This window comes from Cottoperca gobio, chromosome 6 (assembly GCF_900634415.1).
Source record: "Cottoperca gobio chromosome 6, fCotGob3.1, whole genome shotgun sequence".
NCBI lineage: Eukaryota > Metazoa > Chordata > Actinopteri > Perciformes > Bovichtidae > Cottoperca > Cottoperca gobio.
The window spans coordinates 8360268-8385361 of record NC_041360.1 but is presented as its reverse complement, the minus strand read 5'-3'; the positions used below and the strand labels follow the sequence as shown (position 1 = coordinate 8385361).

The following is a 25094-nucleotide window of genomic DNA, read 5'->3' as shown; positions in this document are numbered from 1 at the left end:
AGAGTACAAGTTACATTCCGCTAAAGTATAGGGGCACATAAAGTTAGTCCTGTTATATCAAAATAAATATGAACCACAAAGAGAAATGCAGCTACTAGAGATTAAAATGTTGATGGTAGGACAAGGACAATGAAGTGTCACCTGACAACTGAGTTAACTCCACATGGTGAGAGTAGAAAGATTTACAATGAGAGTGTGTCTGTGAAGCTGATGACAACCAGCTGAAAGCATTAAAAGAGAGTCGGCTTATGAGGGGCAAAGAGAGAGAGAGGGGCGGGGGGGGGGAGAGATCTGAAGTGGATGGGAGGAGGAGAGAAAACAGTGCTGAGGACAGACGGAGGGAGAGAACAGCAGGGATGAAGAAGGTGTAGAGTCCGATGATTTGAGGCTGCAGATAGCACAGTAACGAGAAAGGAAGAAATGCAACAGGAGTTTGTGAACAGGCAGATTCACGTCTAGAACTCTGTCCGGTCCCGGTTACATGCAACTAACATCGAGAGAGCGATCAGGGCCAACCATGCTGCCCTGGAGGATGATCATTGTTGGTCTTTTCTACTGCTGCATCAGAACAGGTGTCACACGATGTCGGACTAAAGGTGAGACTCTTAGCTCAGTATTTTAATGACGAATGGCAAGCCGTTCAGTTTTCTTGTAAGAGACTGCTAAGAGATTGTATTGCAAGATTGTTCTTGTATTTAAATGTTTCTTCACAGAGCAAAAAGGATATTTAGCAGCAATGCTATTTGATTATAAGAATTTGATGGAGGATAAATGCCAATATTTAGGCTACAGGAGGATTTCTGACAACATATGAGCTGTGAAGTCTGGCTGTGCTCCTTGTTCCTTGGTTTGGCTGCACTGTAATATTAAACCAGAAAGAGAATGACCCTCATAATTTTCTTCTCTTTCCGAACTCTGCTTTCACTGAAAACAAATGAGCAAAATATTGTGCTTATTATGTGTATTGTACATGAGAACATATCTCAGACAGTTCACTGTTACTCAGCAGAGCTAAAGCATCTAATACAGCCGAATCAAATACAGTGCAGTTGGAGAAAAAAAAAATAATATATATATATATATATATACATATATATATATATATAAAGTAACGATCAAATCATACACTTTTGTAGGTTAAATGGGGTGTCTTTTAATTTACAGCACATTTCACTTTTACTCTCATCCAGCTACTAGGTTCAGATGTCATCTGCACCTGTTTCTAATAGGAAAACAACGAGAGGGTCCAAAAGCGATCTGAAAGAGGAAACTCGTATTTCTCAAGTGAATGAAAAGAGTACTGCTGAGATATTCAGACCAGCTCTGCTCAGGGAATTCCTTTTGTCAAATCAAGTGGGATCGTCTGTGATTTGATAAGTGATCTTAATTTTATCACTCACTGAAAAAAACACTTTTCACAGACATAAACAGAAGTTAAGATGCACTTATTGCTGCTGTGCAACAATCCTGTTGGTTGAATTTTTGGTTTTGGCTTTGAACACAGTTCAGCTGGTGAACATATGACCTCTGTGTGCAGTTTACTGAGGGATTTTTGGGTATGTCCACAATTACCTCTCTCTGTCAGCTGGAGCTGCCAAGCATGTAACGTTGACCGGCTCCATGTGGTCTAAGCACAGAGAGCTCATGATCTTCATTCTTCTTTATTTCTTACATCTGTAAAATATGTGCCATCAGTATCAGTGTGTGATTACAGCATGGCATAGCATCAGATTCCTTGAAGGGTAAGCAAAAAGGTTGAATTGGTTCATTGGTTTTGGGTCAGATATAGCAAGTATTTCATCTCTATGTTTTTACTGAGATTTGGAGGACTAATCAAAACAGGAAAAATAAAACCTGTGATAAATAGTACAAGCCCTTACCGGCCTTAGATAAATGGAGATCATTATACAAACATTATGACTGACTTGTGTGGATTGTTTGATCAAGCAGTAGTATATTAAAATACCATCATCATTTTGCACTTGCTGAGCCTGGCATGGCGAAGAGTGAAAGAGTTGGCAGTTGGATAATTGACTCTGGCTGAGACATTTAATGGATTCCTTAAGTGAGTTCCCAAACTTCTCTCCCGATTCATTTCCCTCACAAATGGTAAACACTCTATGAGCTGGTCATAACATCTTTACTCGATACAAAAGTTTTAATGGTTTGGATTGTGCTCCTGCAGGTTGAATAGATGTCGATAGATGACGATTGTCATTTTGAGCATGTCAGCATTTCGCTCAATGCACCGCTATGCAGTCTCACTGATCACTTGCATGGCTGTAGGTTCTTGTTATTGATCATCTTGTACATGAATTTTTGACATATTTTATTAGGGAGAAATAGGTTAAAGGACAAATGTGTAGGATTTAGGGGGACTTATTAGCAGAAATGGAATATAATATACCTTTTTATGTTTTCATTAGTGTATAATTACCTGAAACTAAGATTAGTTGTGTTTTTGTTAACTTAGAATGATCTCTTTTATATCTAGATACTGTAGGGAGTTGCTCCTCTTCCACACAGTCCACCATGTTGCACCTCCATTTTCTAAGGTAGAAAACAGACAAACCAAACACTGGCTCTAGTCTAGAGAGACCCTTCACGTTTTTACATTACCTGAAGGCCACTGCAGATTTTCCAACACGGTTGGAAAGAGAAGTGTAAGTGGATGGGTATTCAATTGGTTGCAATCTGCAACCTCACCACTAGATCCTAATAAATTCTACACGCTGGTCATTTAAGAGCTCTGTTTCTGTACAATTAGTTGTTCAAGTAATGTTACTGCATAGTATTCAGGGAATGTCTGTGCATGAGTTGTTTATTCCCTAAGCTCCAATCATAAACAGGTAAGGGGAAAGGTTCTCCTGTGAGGTCTCTTGACCTCACAAGATTTGTTGCGGTTAACCCCCTGCCTTCCAATGCTGTAGAAATGAGACTGCATGCCAAAATCATCTGGAGTCTGTTGTATGATCTGTGTGTTACTCTGCCTTTGATTCATCTTCTGACTTTGAAGTCTCCAGCAGATAGAAGTCATCTGTAAGGTCAGAGATCGCAAAATTTGTAATGCATATCATAGATTAACTCCAGTAGGTCCTGGTGAGAGCCCAAAGACCCTTGATCACATGTGCCAGAACAGAGTTTGTTTAAACTGCTTGTCACAGGGATTTTCAATTTAACACGTTCAAGAAGCCTTTTGAGTCCACAGTAGTAAATCACGAGACAAAAGCATGTGATAAAACCTGAAAGGAAAGGTTTGCTAAGGAAACTGTCCTTGCTTGTCTACCCCCCGTCATTCTCACTGTCTGTCTCTCTTTACCTACTAGCCCTATTCCCAGGTGCAAGCAGAATAAAGCGAGGGGTGACAAACGTGGTAAACCCCACCTTCCACAACTCCTTTGATGACGTTCATCTATTATTTGAGGTGAGACAAATACATCCGTAAAGGAGTGTTGGAAGTGCAAAACCAGCGCTTAAAACCTCAATAATGAACACTGATAATGTCTTCTTCTAGATCCTTCTGGCTGTCACACACTTTGAGACCAGTGGAGAGTTCTCAGTGCAAGATGCTGAGCTGGCTTCCCTTCGCAAGACAAGAAACATGGAAGTCATCTGTGTGGAGGTCATTCCCAGGAAGCTAACAGATGTATTTAGGCTCATCTCTGGCCTTTCAAATCAAATTGGTCATCTACATCAGGACAATTTTGAGCGCACCCTGCTTACCTTGGCATATACCGCCCAAGGGATGGTCAATTCCACTACTGAACACCAACGAAACATGTGGGCCAAGTCTTTTGTTAGTTTGTACAAAGCCATCAAGCAGGATCTGACAGGGACACACTGAACAGATACTGGTTTTACACAATGGCTTCATGTTTGAGTTTAATATGCACATAAGAAAAAACCCATTGCGATCAGTGGGTAGTCCTGGTGTATGCTTTGAGGATTGCATCTTGTATGCTGGCAGGCAAAAGGAGCCTGAGAGAGAACTCCTGTCAGAAGCTGTTGCCCAAAATAAGTAAAGTGCATGGACTGACAATGACCCAATTATCAAAATATTGCCCGTCACAACAAAATTAATTCAAACATGACGGACTGTATATACATGAAACTATACGTTGGATTAATGCATTGAATGTACATTCACATGTATGCTCTGTGAATACACATTAATATACAGAAAAGATTTCTTCAAGGTTTTATACACTATATAATGTTAGGTACTTTAGTATCGCCCAAAATCCATAGCTTAACCAAACCTATGCAAGATGCCATTTGCAAATGTCACTCCAAACTTCACATGGAATACTTTGCACCACGTTGTTACAGTGCAGTGTCTTTAACAAAGGACAGGAGGTCCAAACTGAGCTGCCGGTTTTTGGAAAGTCTTTAAAATTGCATGCTCAAGTCAGTATACAACTCACATAGCAACTCCAATAATGATCTGTGAAGGCTCTGGATGTCCAAGTGACTGCTTTGGCTCTAGGCCATTAGTATCTGCTCCGCATCCATCCAGGGAGCAGGACTCACTAGGAGGACAGAAAGGTATGTACCGGAGCCAGGAGGAAGAAGACAAGTAAGAGCTGATCCCAAAGGGAAGGTTGTAGACTTCTCCACTCTTCAGTGTGTTGCTGGAGTCATCCTCGTGAGCCTTGTTCCACGCCAGGATGCCTCGTTCATGCTTTGATCCTGTTGGACACACGTTAAATGTGTTAAACCATTCTGTTACAGTCTACTGAAGGAATGAGATTGCTGACTCTGACTTTGTGTTGTTTTCTGATTTAGCTTGCTTGTTTGTTTTCATAAAGCTTGGGAATGCTGTATCAAGTTCCTGGAAACTTTGTTTGCCCTTAGATAGAGTTCCTCTTGTGCTTACACTTAATGTGTGATATTCTATTCTTAGTCATTTCAGATTTATTTTGGAACTTAAATTCAGTCCCATGTCCTCTACCTACTACTGAGCCACTGTCGTTTTCAGGCCACAAGTATATAAAACAACGAAGATTCATTTTTTACATTTGGTAACACCTTTCTTATAATGAAGTATTGACATCTGCCTATTTTCTGAATCTCTTCCAAAAATAAGTATCCCTTATTTATTTTAATAGCCAATGTCTCCATATTGTGACCCTTTTCTTAATCTAATCCAAGCCAAATGATTAACCATGCCTCCACAGAATATCTGACTGGGCTGTTCATTTAACTGTTGTGATCACCTGACACACAGCAGTCCCTTGATGGAAGATGAGCATTAGTTTTGGAATAAATTAGGTGTAACCCTTCAGTATATTGTCCTATATTGACTCTTCACTTGACATTTCTTGCATATATTTTTACAATGTAAATGTTCTGTTAATATGATGATATGATTTAGATTAGAAATGTAAACATAATGCTACTAATAAAATCAAGAAAGAAAAAATATAATGAAATGAAGAAAAAAGATTACCTGGAATTGTGTTGTCCAGTATGAAGCCAAAGAAACCTCCTACAAACATACTGGTTGTCAGAAGTACCAGCAGTACCTGGTCGAGTTCAACCACCCCTTAACACATCACAATGAAAATAGTTCAAACTCGGTTAAAACAATTAAGTAAAATTACAGAAGGACACTTTTTCTGAAAAATACAGATTATATAGTGAAACATTTTTAACGTACCTGTAGCGATAGCTGTTGGGTTCTTGAATATCCAGTTAGGAATGACCAGACCAGAGAACGTGGAGAATCCAAAAATAAAGATGTTTCGAGAAGAATTCATATCTGCATACTGAAAATGTGAGGAAAAAAACATAGGAAGAAATGTTAGTACTATTTCCGTGCATTATTTAAGTCAATGCACAACACAAAACAACTCTACCAAAACAATTAAGGCTTTAGAGTGAGCACCTGCAGATTAGAAACTCCTGCTGCAGAGATGACGCCAAACATAACCATGAACATCCCTCCTACCACTGGTGATGGGATAGTGGTGAATATGGCGCCCACTTTACCAAACACACCCATGACAACCATCAAGACTCCGCTGGCTACTATCACCATGCGACTGCCAACCTGCAAACAGAGAAGACAGAGAAAGAAAAGGTTTCTCAAGAAACTGTCTATATTCATTCAACATCGATTTACCTTAAAAGATAAATAAGTGTATACTTATTACCTCAGCCAAGGAGGTAAGGTTTTCAGTTTGATATGTTTGTCTGCCTGTTTGTCAGCAGGATTACGCAAATACGATTGGCCTGATTTTTATGAACCTTGGTGGTAGGGTGTAGCATAACAAATCATTTTCTACTTTTGTTAACATTGCAAGACTGGGGATTTGGCCTTGGCGGAGGTCTGCGCTCTCTGAACAGTGCCCTTCTAGGCTACAAATGAGTCAGTTTGAATAAATAACTTTCAGATATACTCAGGCTTGTCTTACCTTTGTAATACCGAGGGCTCCAACATTCTCGCTGTATGAAGTGGTACCATTTCCTGTACCCCAGGCTCCAGCCAACAGACAGCCCAGTCCCTCAATGCCAATACCCCGGTTGATAGCATGTTTAGGGGGAGGTGGAGCACCAGACAGCCTGGCACAAGCGTGGTAGTCCCCTACAGACTCTATCATGGAGGAAATCACACCAGCCAAGATGCCAACCACTCCTGCCAGGCTCACAGTAGGCATCCCCCATTGACCTAAGTTTGGATTCAAACATAAGGAAAAAGAGAATGACGCTGCAACACCTTTTTTTCAATTAACTTTTTTATTACAAAAAAGTTACTTCAGGTGATAGATTGGAAGCCTCTTACCTGGATATGGAAAATGGAACCAGGAAGCTTGGCTTATGACATTTCCCTTTAGATCAGTGCGGGCCAGGTAGCCATACTGATCTGGTTCAGTAGGAAGTACATTGTAGGTTGTCAAAATGTAACAGATGAGCCAAGACAAACTTATTCCAAGCAGAACCTGAGGAAACATAGAAAGGAAATAAAGTCTAAAGACTAAATGTACAATTTACTTCAAATATCTCAACCAACTTGTTTGATACGTACAGGGAGAATCTGAAAGACGTAGACGCGGGATGTGTGCAGCTTTTTTTCCTTGCTGTACGTAGGAAAGGGCACAGGTATGTGACGGAGGTACTGTGAGAACAGGATGATCAATGCTGTGGTCCTGTGTGAGACAGGGACAAATGCATGAATTCACAATATAAAATGCACAGTGTTAAATATAATTAGGACTGCACTATATTAAGTCTAGTTCTAACCAAGAAATTAAGACAGATTTTAAGTCTATTATTTTTTATAAACTTGGCTGTAGTCTAGACTGGGGAGGAATCATATTTAACATAACCTATAAGACAACCTGGTAGAAGTATATTAAACTTGCATGAACTCCTTTTTACATAGATCTCTGTTTAACCAAGACCTAATAGTACCAAACTAACGGGATACATTACATGCAAGATAATCAGAAAGTGATCCTAACATTATATGAAGAATAGAATTGCAGACTTTAAATAAACCACTTTTGTATTTGTTTGTACTCTGTAGCAGAATGATCCCAAACCCCAAAAAGACAATATTTTTTAATTGTACTCACATGGAAGAGATACCCCAGTGTTTGCCAGCACTGGTACCAGCTGAATCAAACAGGGACAGCCCAATGAGAGAGATGGTGGGAGCGATGGTGAGAGGTCCAATGAAGCGCATGAAGAGGCCGATGAGGCCGGAGAAACCAACAAACACCTGGAAGAGTGAGCCCACCATAATGGACCCCTGAAGCTGAGGACAGACAAGTAGGATGATATAAAAATATTGCATCATTTTTATTACAAAGGTATTAACCAGAGATGAGCATAATAGTTATTACCATTTTCACAGTTGTGTAACCATATGCAAATTACACCTTGGACTAAACAGCTATTCATGCCAAAAGTACTGTTCAGACTTTCTCAAAATGAAGACCACATTTCCTATAAATCCTCTGTGTGTGTGTGTGTGTCATAGCAAAATACAGAATATGCTCCTGGAACTACCACAAAGGCGGTTTTGAATATTTTGCCAGGTATTTATTGTCTGTGGACAGATTATGTCTCAATTGTCACGAAACTTGACAGATGTGTTTTTGAGATCAAAAGGAGGGCTGAGTCTGAAGATGTTTGTGGTTCGAACAATAGAGCCGGATGTAGGGGTGTAGGAAGTGAGGAAGAGTATATTGGCCAACTCACTTTATGCCCCTGGCCCGAATTGGCGTTGCGGCTGGTGTGATCACATTGCAAGATGGTCTCTAGTTTCTATTGGTGATTGGTGGTCTGCTGAGGGGGATTTGTCTTATCTGAGGAAATCTTTCTTTCTGGAGGAACTAATTTAGTTTTCTCCATTATCCACCCCAGAGGCACACCAACCATAGTGCATTGTAGAAGAGCAGTGTGTCCATCTAATTTACATTGATAAACGATCAATTACACTAAATAAATAAAACATGATATATTGACTCTTATTATTGTAGATGACCTGACCTGTAAGGTACATCCACTTCTTAAAGAGAAAAATCAATTTTTCTATCTAAGTTTTTCAACCATGAACACAACACCTAATATCCATTACAAAGGCTGTGTTTCAACATCCATTGATCCAAGTCCCACACAATAAAACAGTCACAACTCTGCAATGTTTTAACATGCGGGGGCAAGGTTTGAAGCTGGCATGAAATGTGCACACATGATATTACCATTACAAAGCAATCGAACAATGACTACTTTTGTGAAGCTGAGGGGTCTGTTGAAACAACGAGCATGTGTCCCAACATCGGCACGATGAATTGATACAAATGCTAATTTGATACACACATCATTTGATTTCCACACAGAAAAGTTGATACTTAGATATGTTAGTACTTCTATCACATGCAAAATGACAGAAACAATGTTTTATTGTTGGTCATGCACAAACACCTTTACCTCTGTTAGCACTGACTACTACCTTGGAGCTCAAACTAGCAATTCTTTAAAAAATCAATACACAGCAACATCTGAGTAAATTCTCAAATCTAATAAGATTTAAATGTTAAGCAATGTAGAAATTATTTATATATTGCGAGATAATCTCCTTGAAAGTATATCATATTTTAGACTGGGAAATGGTTGTTACATTACATCACCTGTACCAGTGATATACTTTGCCTTGCCAGAAATCAGAGGGAGAGAAAAAGTCAAAGAACGCATCAAAAATCCACAGTGCCTGGAGCACATTTGATAATTCGCCTAGGTGCTTGATCTTAAAATTAAGCAAAACTGTCATCTCAAACAATGCGTTATTTATTTACTTTTACTATCAGATCGTTCACAATAATTACGCAAAATCAGCAGGGAGGAGGCGCACAGAAACGGAAGTGTGGAAACAAGAGCGGTGACACTGATGTTAAATCAAAACAATGAGCTGAAAAATGTTAAAACTCTCTGTAGAGATGAGGGGAACTGCAGATGTGGGTAATAGTTTTTACCTTACACATTGCGCTATAAAATATTGATTAGTGCAGCTTTAAGTTATATTAAAGAAGTAGTTTTTGTCTGGTTTAGAGGTGTTTGGTGTGTGCTCTTACAGTATGTCACTTTATGCGTCTGTCAATGAGTTAGGTTTGCTTCCAGTACTTGCGTGCAGAGGGAGAATGTCGTTCAGCTCTAATGGATGACATTTTACCTCATACAGAGAGGTGGGATCTTTACACTTGTATAATACCATTCAGGTTCAAAACTGGCTAGTGGTCCTTTACATGGAGGCAGACAATAATCTTGTTCCAGCTTTCAACCAAAGTTCAGTTAGTAAATAGTGGCTAGACATCTAGAAAGATCAGATGGTTTACTTACTGCTCTCATTCGACTCTGCCACACCTCAGTAAAGTCTGTGGAGGAGGTGTTGACGAGGCTGGCATTTTGGGTCCAAGCAGGGCATCTCCACTCTGGCATTGACAGCATTGCCATTGAAGGTGCCAGCAATGTGAATGTACCACCCTGGAGAATAGGCAGTCTGGAAATGTCAAATATTAAAGGAGGGCAATTAGGAAATGTAGGAGCCAGAGGGAGCTAGACATATATGATGTCAGAATAGGAGCCTTTCCAGGCAGGACATACCATATCATCATCCTGTCAGTTACTTAAAAAAGCAATAAAAAGATTATGTTTGCATAATAAAAGTGCAGCTCCTCTCAAGTTCGTACCAATCTAAAAAGTTTGTGGATATCAATTTGTGAGGGGATTTTGTGGAATGGACTGGAGGAAGAATACATAAATAAGAAATCAGACAATTCAAAGGTGCAATGTGTAATTCCAAGCCACCTGCTGTCAGTCTGTCAGTCTGTCTGTCTGTCAGTTCATGAGAGCAGACTGCTGAAACTCTGAGAGGTGGTCTAAATATCACTGCTATCTTATGATCATCACGTGGGGCTTAGATATCTGTGTTTACTGCAGCACTGGGGGCTGTACGGTCCGTGTAACGTTACGTTGATAGTTTGTATGTTGCACTTCTTGTCTTTTCTTTCTACTTTTTCACATTTGTGATTGGGTATTGTTCTTGATTATGTATGATGAAGATGAATATAGTAGTTTAGTTGTGGGGATGGACGTTGGGGTGGATAGTTTGTTAGAGTTATTGATTTAGTATTGATTTCAGACATGAAATGTTATAGAGAGCCTTTTGTATATGTTAACCGCTATTTATTTTTGTTTTTATTTTTGTTTTGTGTGTGTTTCATCCACGTAGAAACTTCTTTGTTAGAAACACTAGTTTAGCAGGTTGTTGCTACCTGTATGTGTTTTACACCACTTGTTATTAGATCAGTTAGTAAAGGGTTTTGTTTGTGTTTTGTTGCAAGGACAGCAGTAGCCAGGCCTTGTTTTGTTATATATATTTCTTTTTTTTGGCTCCACCATTTGGTCCCTTCCTCACCCCTACTTTGAGAGTTCATTGGAACCAGTTTATTTGTGCAATAAACAATTATACACGTTCACTCCTACTCTGACTCGCTCAATCATTGGTTGTTGGGTTATTGTTCCCATCTTCCCCTAGCTACACCTTGGGGACGTAAAAATATACATATACATTTAATAAAGTATATTTAATTAATTCAAAAGAGTTTCTATGTGTATCTATAGTCCCTGTTTCTTTCACTGACGCATGTTAAAATGGTTGATGTAAATCATGTGAAGGTGGACAGAGTGACTCTCTAATTAGACTGAGTGCTGTACCAGAGGTTAACTGAGTTAAAGTCCTGTGCTCTGTAATAATCCTCATTATGCTCATTTCACTGTCTGTGTCTACTAATTGTAGTAGACACAGAACTGAAAGTGTCATTCTCTCGCACTAGGTTAGAATAGTCAGTATTCAAGTATTGTTGTGGCAAATTTGCTTAATTCAAAGGACTATTCAAGAATTATAGCTAGCAAATATCTTTTGATGGGAGTTTATAATGTCTTTATCCCAAGGGACACAAATAATCAGCGAACAATGTGTCATTAAACATACAGATTGCTTTCCTTACAGCTGACCTCCAGGTATTTGGAGAGAGACAAGAAAGCATCAGTGGTGCTAAACCAGGGGAATGTGGATTTAGCAAGAGCTAGATTCCAAACATAATAAGATGGAAATTCCTGCCCTAATCTTACTGTGACACAATTCAGCTACAGTGCAAACACGTAGCGCAAGTTCAGTTTGTATTTCTCCAAAATAAACTCTGTTCTGGCATCTGCAGCAACAGAGAACAAGGTGTGCTCTACTGCATCATTGTATTATAATGTATCACTTTGTAGTATAAATGTATTATATGTATTTGGTAACTAAATACAAAGGATGTGGCATGACTAGCCTACAACATACAATTAGGTACCATTTATTATACCAGTAAGGTATCTCAACAAGTAATTATCTCCTCCAGGCGTATATGTTCTGTCATGTGTATGTGTGTTGCTTGATGTGTCTGTCTGTCCGCAGCTAAACTTACATTCTACTGGACCCAGCAGACATATATGTTTGTGTTTATGACTGTATGCTCAAGGATCTGTCATAGTTGCAGTGATTCACAATATTTTTGTTATTGTTATTGACTGCTACCACTTCACCGCCCTGTAGGGGCCGCAACTGCTGCAGTCGCAAAAGGTATTTCCTGCAACCGGCTAGGCTTAAAGGCCTCGTGGCTCAAAAACTGACATCCACAGTAAAGTTTGGTCTAATTTTGATGGAGACCTGAATTCTACCTGAGTGCCTTTTCTAGTCCATTCTTTTATCCATTTTTTCCTCATCACAGCTAGAAATACTGTAATATTTGAAAGCCTCTTAAGGTAAAAAGCTTTACTTTCCCTCTGATAATCCCTTAAATTGAATCTGTGTCCATTAACACAGTGAAGTATTCTATTGTTCATGGTCAAGGCTGCACACTCACTTTGGCAGGCCTCACAGTTCAAAAGAGGTTAAGAAGGAAAACTGAAAGGTTTGTTCTGTTCGGCTTGTTTAATTAGAAGGAGCAGCGTGACTAATTCTACTTTAAAGCACCACGCTGTACTGCTGGATTTAAAGCATGAACCCACACAGCATGAGAAAAGCACTGAACTGATGTATCTTTCCCAGTGAAAGAATGTAAATGATCCTGAGATTAAACATAGACACCATGGGAATAAACTAAACATTTATCACCCAGACACCTCCCTGCTCATTAACTACCTTTACTTTACTTCCTTACCTAATGCCGAAGGTAACTTGCAACAGAGTGCAAACACCAGAGACGAAAAAGATGGTGCTGATGAGGTGGCTCTGTGTGAGGCCGTCAAACTGCAGACACAACCCCTGAGACAGGATTAACGGGATGGCGATGATTCCTCCAAATGCCGTCAAACAGTGCTGAGAGACCAAAGATGGGGTAAGAGAAACATTTAGTTTATGTTTGAAGAAATTAACAGGATATGTTATATCTTGTCTCAGTCCTGATACCTGGGCTTAATTAATAAGCTGTGTGCCTCACTGTGTGGAAGGGACTGGGATCATTCTATTTTTTATCAGGCTTGACTCAAACATTGCTTTCCAAAGTTTCTAAAACTAAATGTAACATAAGTTAATGTGATAAAACACCAGAAACTTGGTAAATAATCTTCAACATTAGTGTTAACCTTTTTAATGCAGCAACAGATTGGTCAAAACTTAAACACAAATTAAAATCATAGTGTCTAATGTACATAATATATAAATTCAGTCCCATTGTCACCCATACTCGATGCAGCTATTTGACTCAGTATCGGCCCGATATACTGTAGATATTTTAGCATCTCGAGTTTGTAGCAAGTCTTTTGGCTACATGTATATTTGGAATGACCCGTGATAGATGCTGTAAAAAATGGTAATTGTCGACAGTGTAAAAGAGAAAAGAAAATAGTTTCTATGGGTTAAATCAACTAAGTCAGGTCTTTGGAGGAAAGTCTGACTGATCACAGCATACATAAAATAAACTCTCACTGACTCTACCATCTCAACTGTATCTGAGGCAAATTTTGCAATCAGGCATACGTAAATAAAACCAAGTCTAACCAACCGTGAAGGAAACAGTCCAACGGAAGCACTCATGTGACACTGTGGTCATGTTTGCATTGTTACATAACATCAGAAGCTATTCCCTTAAGCAGGAAATGGCTGGAGACTCATTGTCAAACATGGCTTTAAAAAACCCTTCGCTGACGTACCTGGATGCCTAGGATGACGCACAGGTACCAGGGAGGTACATCTGTCACACAATAAACTAGCTTGTTGTTGTCCGCCTCCATGGAAATCTCCATTTCTTCCCCATGTTTTGTGTCCGGTAGATCACAAAAACGCCCTTCGCGCTTTAATTAGTCAGACAGAGAGACAGACAGAGGTTGATCAAAATATGAACTGATGCCATGCTGCAGATCTTTATTTTGCATTGTGTCTGAAAACAAAGGAAATGAATGCTTGGACACTCATAGACTTCCCTATCTACACTTCTAGTAAGTCTATGTGGTTAAATGCTTGTTAGCTCATGAATTTAAAGTAAGAATAAAGATGTCAGATGAGTGGCTCTTTTTCAATAGTATGACTAAACAAATTCAAAGCAAGAATAATTTCCTTAATCACTGCAGATTAAAAATACTGGAATACAAAACGTCTTTTTATTCTTACTATTTATTTTGTTGATGTAGTTCAGATTCGGACTGAAACCTTCTGTTTCTCTGACTAAATATCGGAGTGATTTTAAGCTTAGAGGAGCAACAATGTTAATTTGTACATTCCTATGTTTCCATGACGCTACTTGTCAGCTATTCTATCCAGTGTCAATTATTAACAGACCAGAACATTTAGTTTCTAATGTGGTTTATAAAAAACGCAACAAATGTATTAACCAGTCCAGCGATGAACAAATTGATGCTTATGGATGTGTTCACATTCACAAAATAGGAAAGGATTTTCACATGATCATACACTTTATGCTTTACAGTTATCGCAAATAGCTTCACAAGAATATTTAAAGTCTTTTCAAAAAATGTCCTTGTAGAAAAGTCATTAAAAGTTATACTCACTGCAAATGCATAGTTGTCAAGACCATTACTGTCCTTTTCTGGAGCCATGTCAGCTTCAGCCTACAGGCTCAGGTGGTGGTCTTCTGAGGCCGAAAACAAAACAGAACAGTTAAAAAAACATTAGTAAGAGGGGAGGGAGCTAATCAAGAGAGGATCGGGGTGGGCAGTGCGGTAGAACAGAGCAGAGTTCAGACATGAGACTGCATGCGCTTGTTGACTGAAGTGACTCCGAACAGCAGCTCATGTGAGCCCAATTACAACAGTAACAGACCTGCTGACCTGCCAGCATCTGGTAGGTAGGGGATCCCCATTCAGACTTTTCTTTTTCTGTCTTTCTCTCAAACACACTCTCTAATGTCAAATGTTGAAATCCAATCTTCAGGTCTTAGTTATGTCGTGCCCTTTCTACCCTACGTCCCTTTTAATTCTAACACTAACTATTTGTTACGGGAGAGCAAACCTTCCTGACTCTGACATGCTGCCAAACTATCACATGCTGCCATTGATGATGGGTAAACGTTTAGTAAATGTTAACTTCATTAACTAATTTACCGTAAAGCTCTATTTCCCTGAAATTATATTAGACAAAATTATATTATTAGTCTAAGTTAATAGTTTGATAGCAGCCTACATCTACTTAATTAAGGAGGTCGTACTGTGGCAGCAGAGGAGGTTCTGATTCTCACACTATTGGCATGCGTACACGGCTGTATTTTCACATCCTCTGCGAGAGTCTGCATCTCGTCTTGTTTCAAAGTCAATCCAGGTCACAGACAGGCAACTGACACAGTGAGTAAGACAAAGGCTATTTAAGAACTCTTCGGCTTGATCCCAGATACAGTCACATCCTTCAGATGCCTCTTCTCGTGCCTATCTCACATTATATCTGGACATTACCAACTACAGTTTTTCAAACTATCACTTATGCAATTTAGTAGATGTTTAAAAAAAATACTTTCATGCATTAAAAGTGCTTATACGTATCATTATGAATCATCGTTGTATGAAGACTAGAACCTGTGTGAGGATCTGAGACCTGTTAGAGAGAGCGTCAACTTAAAACCTACCTATTCAGCATTCATTCATTTGACATTATCTTTATTCACTTATTTTATTATATTTAAGTTGTACTATGTTAGTCTATTTTATTGTTGTTTTATTAATCTAGTTTTTGATCAGTCTGTTTTACTTCTGTTACTGTTAATAACGCTTTTAATTCTATTTTATTACATTTTTATTTTGTTATTGTCTCGTGTGCATTGGTCTCAAATTGTTGAATTGTTTTGTCTTTTCTGTTGTTTTCACGGTCCACACTTTTATTACAGGACACTTGTTCTGTCTTAGTGTGTCATATATGAAGCACTTTGAACTGCACTAACCCGTACGAAAGGTGCTATACAAATAAAGTTTGACTGATTGAGTCATACACATTTCATCAATCTTATTGTTTTTCATGTGTTTTTCAGTTTTCTTACAGTAGACAGTATATCAGCTGTATAGGATCCTGTTTTCATGTATCATAAATATGCTGGTATGATGGTTTTTAAAATGTAACAATTGCTGCTGTACGATTTCTGTGTTTTTACTCTACTTACTTTCCATAATAGTAGAATTTGTATTACAAATAGTAGAACATGCAAAATTCTAGCAACTTCATTTTTTTCACAGATAATCCTGCCTTGTAAACCTATTAAGATCGCTTTCATCAGCATATATATATATATATATATATATATATATATATATATATATATATATATATATATATATTATACATACTGTAATATTGTATGTACAAGTACTTTTCCAACTTATCTGTACATAATATTGCTGCTGCAGAAACACTTTACATTAGCAACTTTTTACAAAGCTGTTATGCTAAGCGCACAACTCTTTTTTTATATTGCTATTATTGTTGTTGACTATTTTTTATATCAAAACTGTACATTTGTCTTCAAGCAAGATACAAAAACACAGATTTACCATATATAATTCACAATTCCAGAATTACTTAACTAGACAGGTTAATAATCTTCATCTTCATATCTATAAAACATCCTGTGACATTTTTCTATCAAAATTTGTGGAGTCATTTTGTGGAAATTGAAATGTAAATTTAATAGATTCCTCTATGTTTATGTGCAAAAAGAGACTTGAAAAAATGCTGTGATGTCAAAAACATTTGGAAATTGTATTGAGATTAATTTTTTATTGAATTCATTAGATAACACTTGTACTTGTGATTTTGTATGTTTAGATTTTACCTTGTGTATATCTTTTGAGTGTGTAAAAAAATAAATAAAAGCCAATACAGGTTTCTACTACACCCTCACACGTACTTTATATTTCTTTCTTGTGATTGGTATTTATGTGTGTGAAACAAATAAAGAAATAAGACTGGAGTCTACTGCCATGTCAGCAGCTCTGTGTGAGGCTGAGCTAAATGCTAAAATGTTCACAATGTCAGTGCTATCATGCCTATGTTAATAAACCAAAGTACTGGACAAATTAAAAGTTAAATATGATGGTGGCGCTAAATGAAAAAATAATGTACAATGTTTCATGGTGATCTATTTAATTGTTGTTGAGACATTTCATTCAAACTACAAATATCCACCTCATGGTGGCACTTGAGTGAGCAGTTTTCATTGACTGGGATAAATGAATGTCTGTACATAAATGTTATGGCAACCCATCTAAGAGTTGTCAAAAAATGTCAGTCTGGACCAAAGTTCAACCAGCCAACCAATCGCCATTGCCATCCACTGAGCCATGCTGCTAGCATAGCTAAAAATACATTTGCACAATTTATACCCTTCTAAAATACAGAAGGCTATTGGTGTCAAGTTTCACTGACACAGAGGAAAATGTGCATTTTGTACATACTGTACGTTTTATATTTAATTTTGAACAGATATGGAAATATACATGTTAAGGAACACTGGTCACTCTATTAAAATGAGTCTAAAAGACGTTATTGCTCATTTTGAAAGCAATGTTTTATTTATGATAACTTTCATGTTAATTTTTGGTAAATATCATATACACAAATCAAAATTGGCAAAGTTATTCACTGTTCCTTCAATAGATTTTATCATTTTAATGTCTGAAACATGTAAATAATAAGAAAGGTGTGTCTACCATACATCATTATAATACATTATCTGTCTAGTATATCATTTTTCGAATAATGTCTCTTTCTTTTTCTCTCTAATGTTTATTTTAGTACGTCATTTGTCTTTCTTGATATGTGAAGTCTATGATGTCTGACTTTGCACCATTTATTTTCTTCATAAAGATCAAATAAATTAGAAAGAAATAGCATAGCTAAAGTTCTGACAGAAAACTAGCAGATAACCTCTCCAAATAATGTTCTCCTCAGTCTGTGCAGGATTCAAAAAGTAGTGTTGTCCTCACTGTTATGGACTGTTAAAAAAGAAGGAATGGGAGTTTTAAAAAGAGCACAAAATAGAATAGTTGAAGGAATTTGAGCTCACGTGAAACTTGCAAACCACAGAGAGAAAGAACGACGGGGCATCAGGAGGTATTCTGCTCTGTGTGCATATGACTGTGTGCACTACACTGTTTAAGGACCCATCACATGTCAGGTAGTGAAGGCCCGGGATTTGCGCGAGTAGTCTTTTAGATCACTTTACGAAGGCTTTACTGAATTAAGCCAGAATCATGTGTATGTTAAATGTAAGCCATGGTATTAACTGCATTTTAACCTCACAGCCCCATGGTTGAACTGGGAGTAACAAGAAGCATTGCATCTGCTCTTACTGCTCATCAAAGCTCTGACTACCCCAACGTGAATGTGTGAATGTGTGCCCAATCACCAACACATAGCCAATTTTGTGGAGGTAGAAGGAAAAAAGTTATTTCTTTCTTGCTGTCTGGTTTGAACCACACAACCTATTGGTGGTCACATTTTTGTGTCAAGATGTAGCTCAGAGGCACAAGATCACATGAAGCCTCTGAGACAGTGAACCTTTTAAGAGTGTGTGTGTGTGTGTGTGTGTGTGTGTGTGTGTGTGTGTGTGTGTGTGTGTGTGTGTGTGTGTGTGTGTGTGTGTGTGTGTGTGTGTGTGTGTGTGTGTGTGTGTGTGTGTCTTCTTCATTATTAAATTGGGACAGGGGCAGTGTGCAATCAATTATTGTGAAAATTGGAAAAATACTGGAAAGGTTTGCTCACTGTTGCATATTAACCAACATTTTGGTAATGAAATATTACTGAAATCATCTGTATGGAGAATTCAATATTCCCCATAAACAGCATTTTTATTTTCATTGTAAAAATATATTTTTTACAGTACAACCTTTTATTTCAAGAAGAAGTGTGTTTTGCCGTAACAATAGATCATTTTCACATACGATAACCAGAAACTTCTCAGATCGTCAACATAAAAAGATACATTAGTTGCTTTGGATGAATCAGAAGATTCTACAGTATTACATTATTACATTATTGTCTTTTGTCTAAAAAAACTAACATTTTATAACCAATCTGGACAGCATAAAGAATCAGTATCACCTTAGATCAGCTGTCCTTTCAATAGATATCCAACATTGAATATTATCCTCTCTCTTGTACCAAACTCTTCTGGGATTAAGGACAGTTCGGGTTTAATAATACTGTATCACGGAACCTGCCCCAAAAAATTGTTAAACAATAATAAACAAGGAGGTCATTTATACTTACTGGATGAACGCTAGGGAAAGTCTAAATGTTGTGGCTCAGTGAATGTGGCTCCTTCTGATACAGTGTCTCATCACATCCTGTGACCCTGCCAATTTTACAAAGAATGCAGCCTTGGTTATATTTAAAATATTCACTTAAAATAAGCTTGGATTTTGTTTCCACCTTCATCTGTGACAAAAAGCAACACTTGTATTTATAAAATGTGTTTGTTAACAACATATTGTAAAGGGTCCCATGACCCCTCACACGTCAGATTACATTCAGACCACAAGAGACAAATGTGGCTCACATTGTGTGACTCATGAGTGACACGAGAGGTAGAAAGCAGCACCACCTACAGGGCGAGAGTGTAAAGTGCTGATTTTATCTAATAAATTATTTGACTCCAAAAGCTTCTGAATAAGAATTTTCATATTTGAAAATGCATCAAAATGTGTACTCAAAAGATTAACCAAGTATTTAACATCTGTCAATATTGTTAAGCTATATAGATGTTGTAACATAGTGTATGTATTGGGGTGTTGATTAAAGGTGCACTTCATTGATTTTAGACATGCAGGTCAGTTTAATCTGCAGGGGGAGTATCTGAACTATCCTGATGATGTCATGATGATAATCTCGTTTTGGGAATGGACACGGTTTTACTGTAACAGAAAGCGTTACAACTGGGCCGTCAGGTTTGAAAGACGAGGGCGAGGAAGGTCTATTGCTATTGCTTTGACATATGGTAAATGTCTGGTCCAGCATTTTTAGAACTTGATCCATATTAGGGACTAAAATTCAGGACATCTCTTCCTCCGTTCCTTCAATTTTAACCAAGAGTAGCAATACAAAATTGCCCATGTACACGCACTAAGCTTGTAAAACATTTTACGTGTTGTCATGTGGAACATAAAAACCAAGGAGACCTTTATATCTTCCGCCTTCAACTAACCCTTCATTCTCAGGTTGAGAATATATATATATATATATATATATTAATAAAATACCTTACACACATACTCTATACACAGTGATACTCAATTTACGGCCCACGGGCTACACGCCGACCATTTTCTAATTCAAAGTGCTGTAGGATCAGACATGAGTTATGCATGGGAAGGTAACTATTACCTGAAGAGGAGCAAACGTTACACAGAAATTAGATTATTCTGATCCCATAAATGTGTATGTTACACTGAAAGTGTTTAAATATGCTTTTCATTCTGTCCCACAGTTTATGTTTATGAATCATTCCAACAATTAAGTGAGTGAATGATGTAAGAGGTTCCAGATATATTTAATGTTGTATAAACTCTTTCAAATGTAACCAAACCATTTACAACTAATATGCAGTTGCAGCTATTAAATGCACAAAAAATATCTGATGCTTCAGTCATAAAGTCAATCAAAGTTCATTTAGTTAATAAGATCAACTAATAATTCAGTTCATTTGAAAATAAAGAATTTTAAAGGAAAATGATTTATAGACGTTTTAATGTTCATTCATTTTATCTGATAAATATTTGTATTAATGTTTGTTTATTAACTGGCCCCTCGTCGTATGTCATTTTGCAAAAGTGGTCCTTCAAAGCACACTTTTGACTGTTCTGTTTAGTCTCCCAGTAAGCGTTATACACCTGTGCTTTTCCTTTTATGGAATGACAAAATGTTCACCTATCACCTGATCTTTGATAAACAGGAAGACCTCATAAAGTCGCATTCTTACAGTCAGAGAATCTAAATGAATGCACGGAGGAGCCACCGCCACTAGATGGAGACACACTGAACACATGCAACATGATCCCACACACACACCACAAGGAGTGAACTGAAGTCTGAGAGGGCATATTGAGGCCAAGGTGATAACAATTAACCTTCCAATGAATCTGGTGATAAGACAGAGAGGCAACAGTTTAATCGTGTTTCACAGTTGTGTATTATTCAGGTTTTAAACTGCAGAGCCACAGAGATTTTGTCAGAGCTCTGCCCTACAAGGCAATAATTGGTGGTTTCATTAAAGGCAGTAAAACCTCAGAGTACATGTAAAAACTCAGTTCTGTTATCTATGATGTATGTATTTGTACGAAAGAGTGATAAGGGCTACTTATATCAAGATTACATATTTACAATGAGCACACCTTAAATGAAAAGTTCTTATGGGACGTTGAGAAGAAATACTTTTCCCTGGAAGTTTTACACACTGCCAGTCGCTCCTCCCTGATAATGACCATGTGATGCAGGTCGAACACAGACTGACAGGGGAGGGAGGACAACCTGACTGTCCTCACCTTGCAGAGAGTAGAGTGCAACCAAGATACCATAGAGGAGAAGAAGTCAGAGAACAAGAGCTTTCTTAGCCTGAGAGGTGTTCGGTTTGAGATATTTCGAGCTCCTGAATACTGGTGATTAAAGTCGGTACTACAAACATCTGATGACGAAGGTGCTGAGAATGTGGAATAGAGGAGACACAGAGAACGACTCCTGCATGGATCAAGTAATGGAACCTCAGCCACACAAAAAGTTATCCCATTCGATTGAAGAAATTCTGAGGAGGCCCACATGTGTCCGAAAGGAGAAAGGATTCCATCGATACTGGTCTGTAATCAAGGAGAACACCAGAATATCAAAGCAGCTCTCATGTGCAGGTATATTTTTATATTACTCTATTTTTTAAACTCTCCCAAGAGGAGCTGCTACATCATAGTTACTATTAAAATATGATTACAAATGAATGTTTTTTCTCTCCGCCAATAGAAACTCCACAAATTAGATTACTTGAAGAGTCTCCAATAGCCACCACAGACTGCATGAGTGAGTATTTATGAAGCCACATGTTAAGGGTTTAAATGATGCTGATGAGGAAGATGTCCATGACAAATGTTTGTTTACAGGTCAGAGGAAAAAGAGGCAAACCAGGGTCACTTTCACAACAGTCCAGGTGCAGGAGCTGGAGAAAGCCTTCCAGCAGACTCACTACCCAGACGTCAACAGCAGAGAGCAGTTAGCTTCTCGTCTGCACCTCCCTGAGGGCCGAATACAGGTAGGACACATACATCTCACTTTATTTCTGCAAGTGCCCACTTGTTCACAGGTCATACATTAACCAAATAAATAAATAAGTTACTTATAATTAAAGAAAAGAGGAGCGGTAGTTTTTAGTTTTTAGTAATTACCTACACAAAAGAAATGTAAAAAAACTTTTTAAGAACTTAAATCACTGCGCAAATATGAATGTAGTCGAAGCAACTACCAGCAATCTACTGCCAAATGTAATGAAACTACTAGTTTTATTACATGTACTCCCCATCACTGATTAATGACTGGTTTAATGAAATGTTGCTATATTTATTAAATAAACATACTGCAATATTTAATAATGTGAGTTTATTCTGATAACATCCAAATCGGCACAATAGCAACAATCTAGTTTTCCTTGTCAAAGGCAATACCTTCCAAATGATAAATGACACATTAGGGGATACAAGTGTGGGTATACATACATTTATTTCCAATGTGTTGTCTGTGCTTCAGATTTGGTTCCAGAACCGCAGAGCCAAATGGAGGAAAGGAGAAACACTGAAGGACATAGAACTGATGAGCAGCCAGCCCATACAGCCAGCCGGGCACCACCTGCTTTATTATGAGGTAACACAACACATATTATGTTTGCCCATCTCAGCTGCAGTCCCTATTGCATCTTTCATACTTAGCTCAAAGTGCTTTACAAATAAAAAAAAATAAAAGGTACACAATACATTTTAACAGAGGAAGGAGATCAAATAATAAACCCAGTTTCAAAAATAAGGGAAAGTAAAATTACATTTTTTAATTAAGTAAAAAAGTAAAGTAAAAAAAGACAAATGTAGTAATAAATAATAACCTTTTATATATATATTAAAACTATACCCTACCACGAGCTATAAAAGATGCAGCCTCTTTGAACATTTTTAATTGTTGAAACCCAATTTAAATAATTTGGCTTATAATTTATGTAATTCTTATTATGTTCTAATTCTCTCATTTTATTTTTGTTAATGGTCTTTTATTTTAATTTCACTTATATATGTTAGCATCTGCTGTCTTTTTAATTATTTTTTTAATGCACTTGCACTGAGCTGCATCTCTTGCATAAAATGTGTATTATTATTATTATTAGTATTATTATTTTAGAGAAACAACAGCACTAATCATTTCCATAACCACCATCGTCATCATCATAATAATAAAAATCCTTTAAAATCGACCAGTAGTGAACATAATCATATGCTCTCACAATTATTTTTTTAATTTTGGTTTTGCAACAAGGTACAACGTCAATCTTTTCACGAATACAGAAATATGATTTGTTTCCTGGAAAACAGACTTAAGCTTGTATCTAATCAGTGGCTATCACAGGTTAAATTAATGATTCCTTTGTTGTTTCTTTGAGATAACTTCTTATCAGTTTGTATGTATTCTTCCAGCCTTTACAGAAGCCCCAGCTGCAGGCAGTGTGTTGGCTTCCGTGCTGCTTTCCAAAACCCCTTCAATCAAGACTGTTCCCCAGAGCGACATCACTACGACATCATGCTGACCGACACACATTCCCCAGGTCACAAGACTCTGTATTTTGACCCCCTGGGGACAGACAGATAACAACTTCAGTGCTCTTACAAGTAAAGGAAACTGTTGTGTTAAAGTTTTTTTTTTTTATTACATGTAGTACAAAGATGAGGAAAGATGATTTTCTTGTAATAAAGCTCTACTGTAATCCGTAAACAATAATAACTAACTAATTGTCGGATGTGTTGTATATACTGTGTTGACAATCTCAAATAAAGTTTGCATGTTGACAACTTTTTTTTTCATTGACCAATAAAGTTAACTTGCATAATGAATATCCTGGCTGGCTACTGAAAGCAGTTGGCTTTCTTTATAGTCATAGACCTGGTGATAAGTCAAGGTTTGAGAGTACTCGGCACGGCGACATGCTTCTTGGTAGAGACCTGCTGTGTTATTGTGAAGGAGATCATTTAGATTTTGCATGACACTACACTTCCTTGTCAGCGATAAGATACAGCACTGCCATAAATGGTTAATTTATGTGACCTTCTGACAACCTGTCCTTATCTTAATTTGTTCTTGTAAATCGGGGTTATTGTCAGGTCAGCTGGATAATTTAGAGAACTCGTTGAATAGGTTTAAAGGGAAAAACCGCAGCTGAAGGTACCGTGTGTTGGTGATGTAGATAATAAATGTGATTTAGATTTAAAAAGTACAAAAAACTGCGTATATTGATGTCTTTATTCATTTAATTTACTTTGTGAAACTAATATTACACACCCGGCTACTGTATTTCACAACCTTTCCTGTAATAATGTAACAACTTATTCTTTGTGACCTTCTAGTGACAGGGATGTCATTCTGTCAAAAGGCTTCAACAATGACATGAACATCTCCTATCCCTTTCTTTCCAAGAAGCAGGCCACTTTTCAAATAATTATCAATTGTAAGAAAGATAACCCAGTGTCACCTTCACTATCAATACCATAACTGATTACATGTATCAAACCACTGAGAGCGGTTAAACTTTTCACCCTGGGTCATATCTTCTTTTATGGCATGTGCTTGCTGTTCTCTTGGCTGCAGGGGCAGGGTCAAAAGGGACACAAATAGTTAGTGGAGAGAGCATCAAATCAAAACCCTTGATCTGCTTGTGTAACCACAGTTATATCATAATGTGAGTAATTGGCATCGATCGTTGAAAATGTAAGGAGGACACAAGGCAAACTGCTACACATGACGTTTGTCTGGATCATATGTTCTGGACAAAACCAAAATATCACAATTTCCTTGAAAATTAGCAGTAAAAATGCTT

The 25094-nt window shown here is 37.6% G+C and overlaps 2 protein-coding genes across 2 annotated transcripts; one reads left to right on the top strand and one right to left on the bottom strand.

Moving 5' to 3' along the window:
- Nucleotides 1-467: 467 nt before the first annotated feature.
- LOC115010145 (protein FAM180A-like) lies at nucleotides 468-3844 on the top strand. The gene is made up of 3 exons (XM_029434590.1): nucleotides 468-596; nucleotides 3327-3424; nucleotides 3515-3844. Exons 1-3 carry the CDS (start codon nucleotides 482-484, stop codon nucleotides 3842-3844), a joined length of 543 nt encoding a protein of 180 aa, XP_029290450.1. The 5' UTR covers nucleotides 468-481.
- A 538-nt stretch (nucleotides 3845-4382) lies between these two features.
- Nucleotides 4383-14601, bottom strand: slc23a4 (solute carrier family 23 member 4). Its single transcript, XM_029434308.1, has 12 exons — nucleotides 14554-14601; nucleotides 13699-13839; nucleotides 12708-12865; nucleotides 9844-10003; nucleotides 7578-7759; nucleotides 7028-7148; nucleotides 6785-6941; nucleotides 6417-6670; nucleotides 5888-6052; nucleotides 5660-5768; nucleotides 5450-5545; nucleotides 4383-4689 (listed from the first exon to the last, which is right to left on the bottom strand). Exons 1-12 carry the CDS (start codon nucleotides 14599-14601, stop codon nucleotides 4421-4423), a joined length of 1860 nt encoding a protein of 619 aa, XP_029290168.1. The 3' UTR covers nucleotides 4383-4420.
- Nucleotides 14602-25094: the final 10493 nt, after the last annotated feature.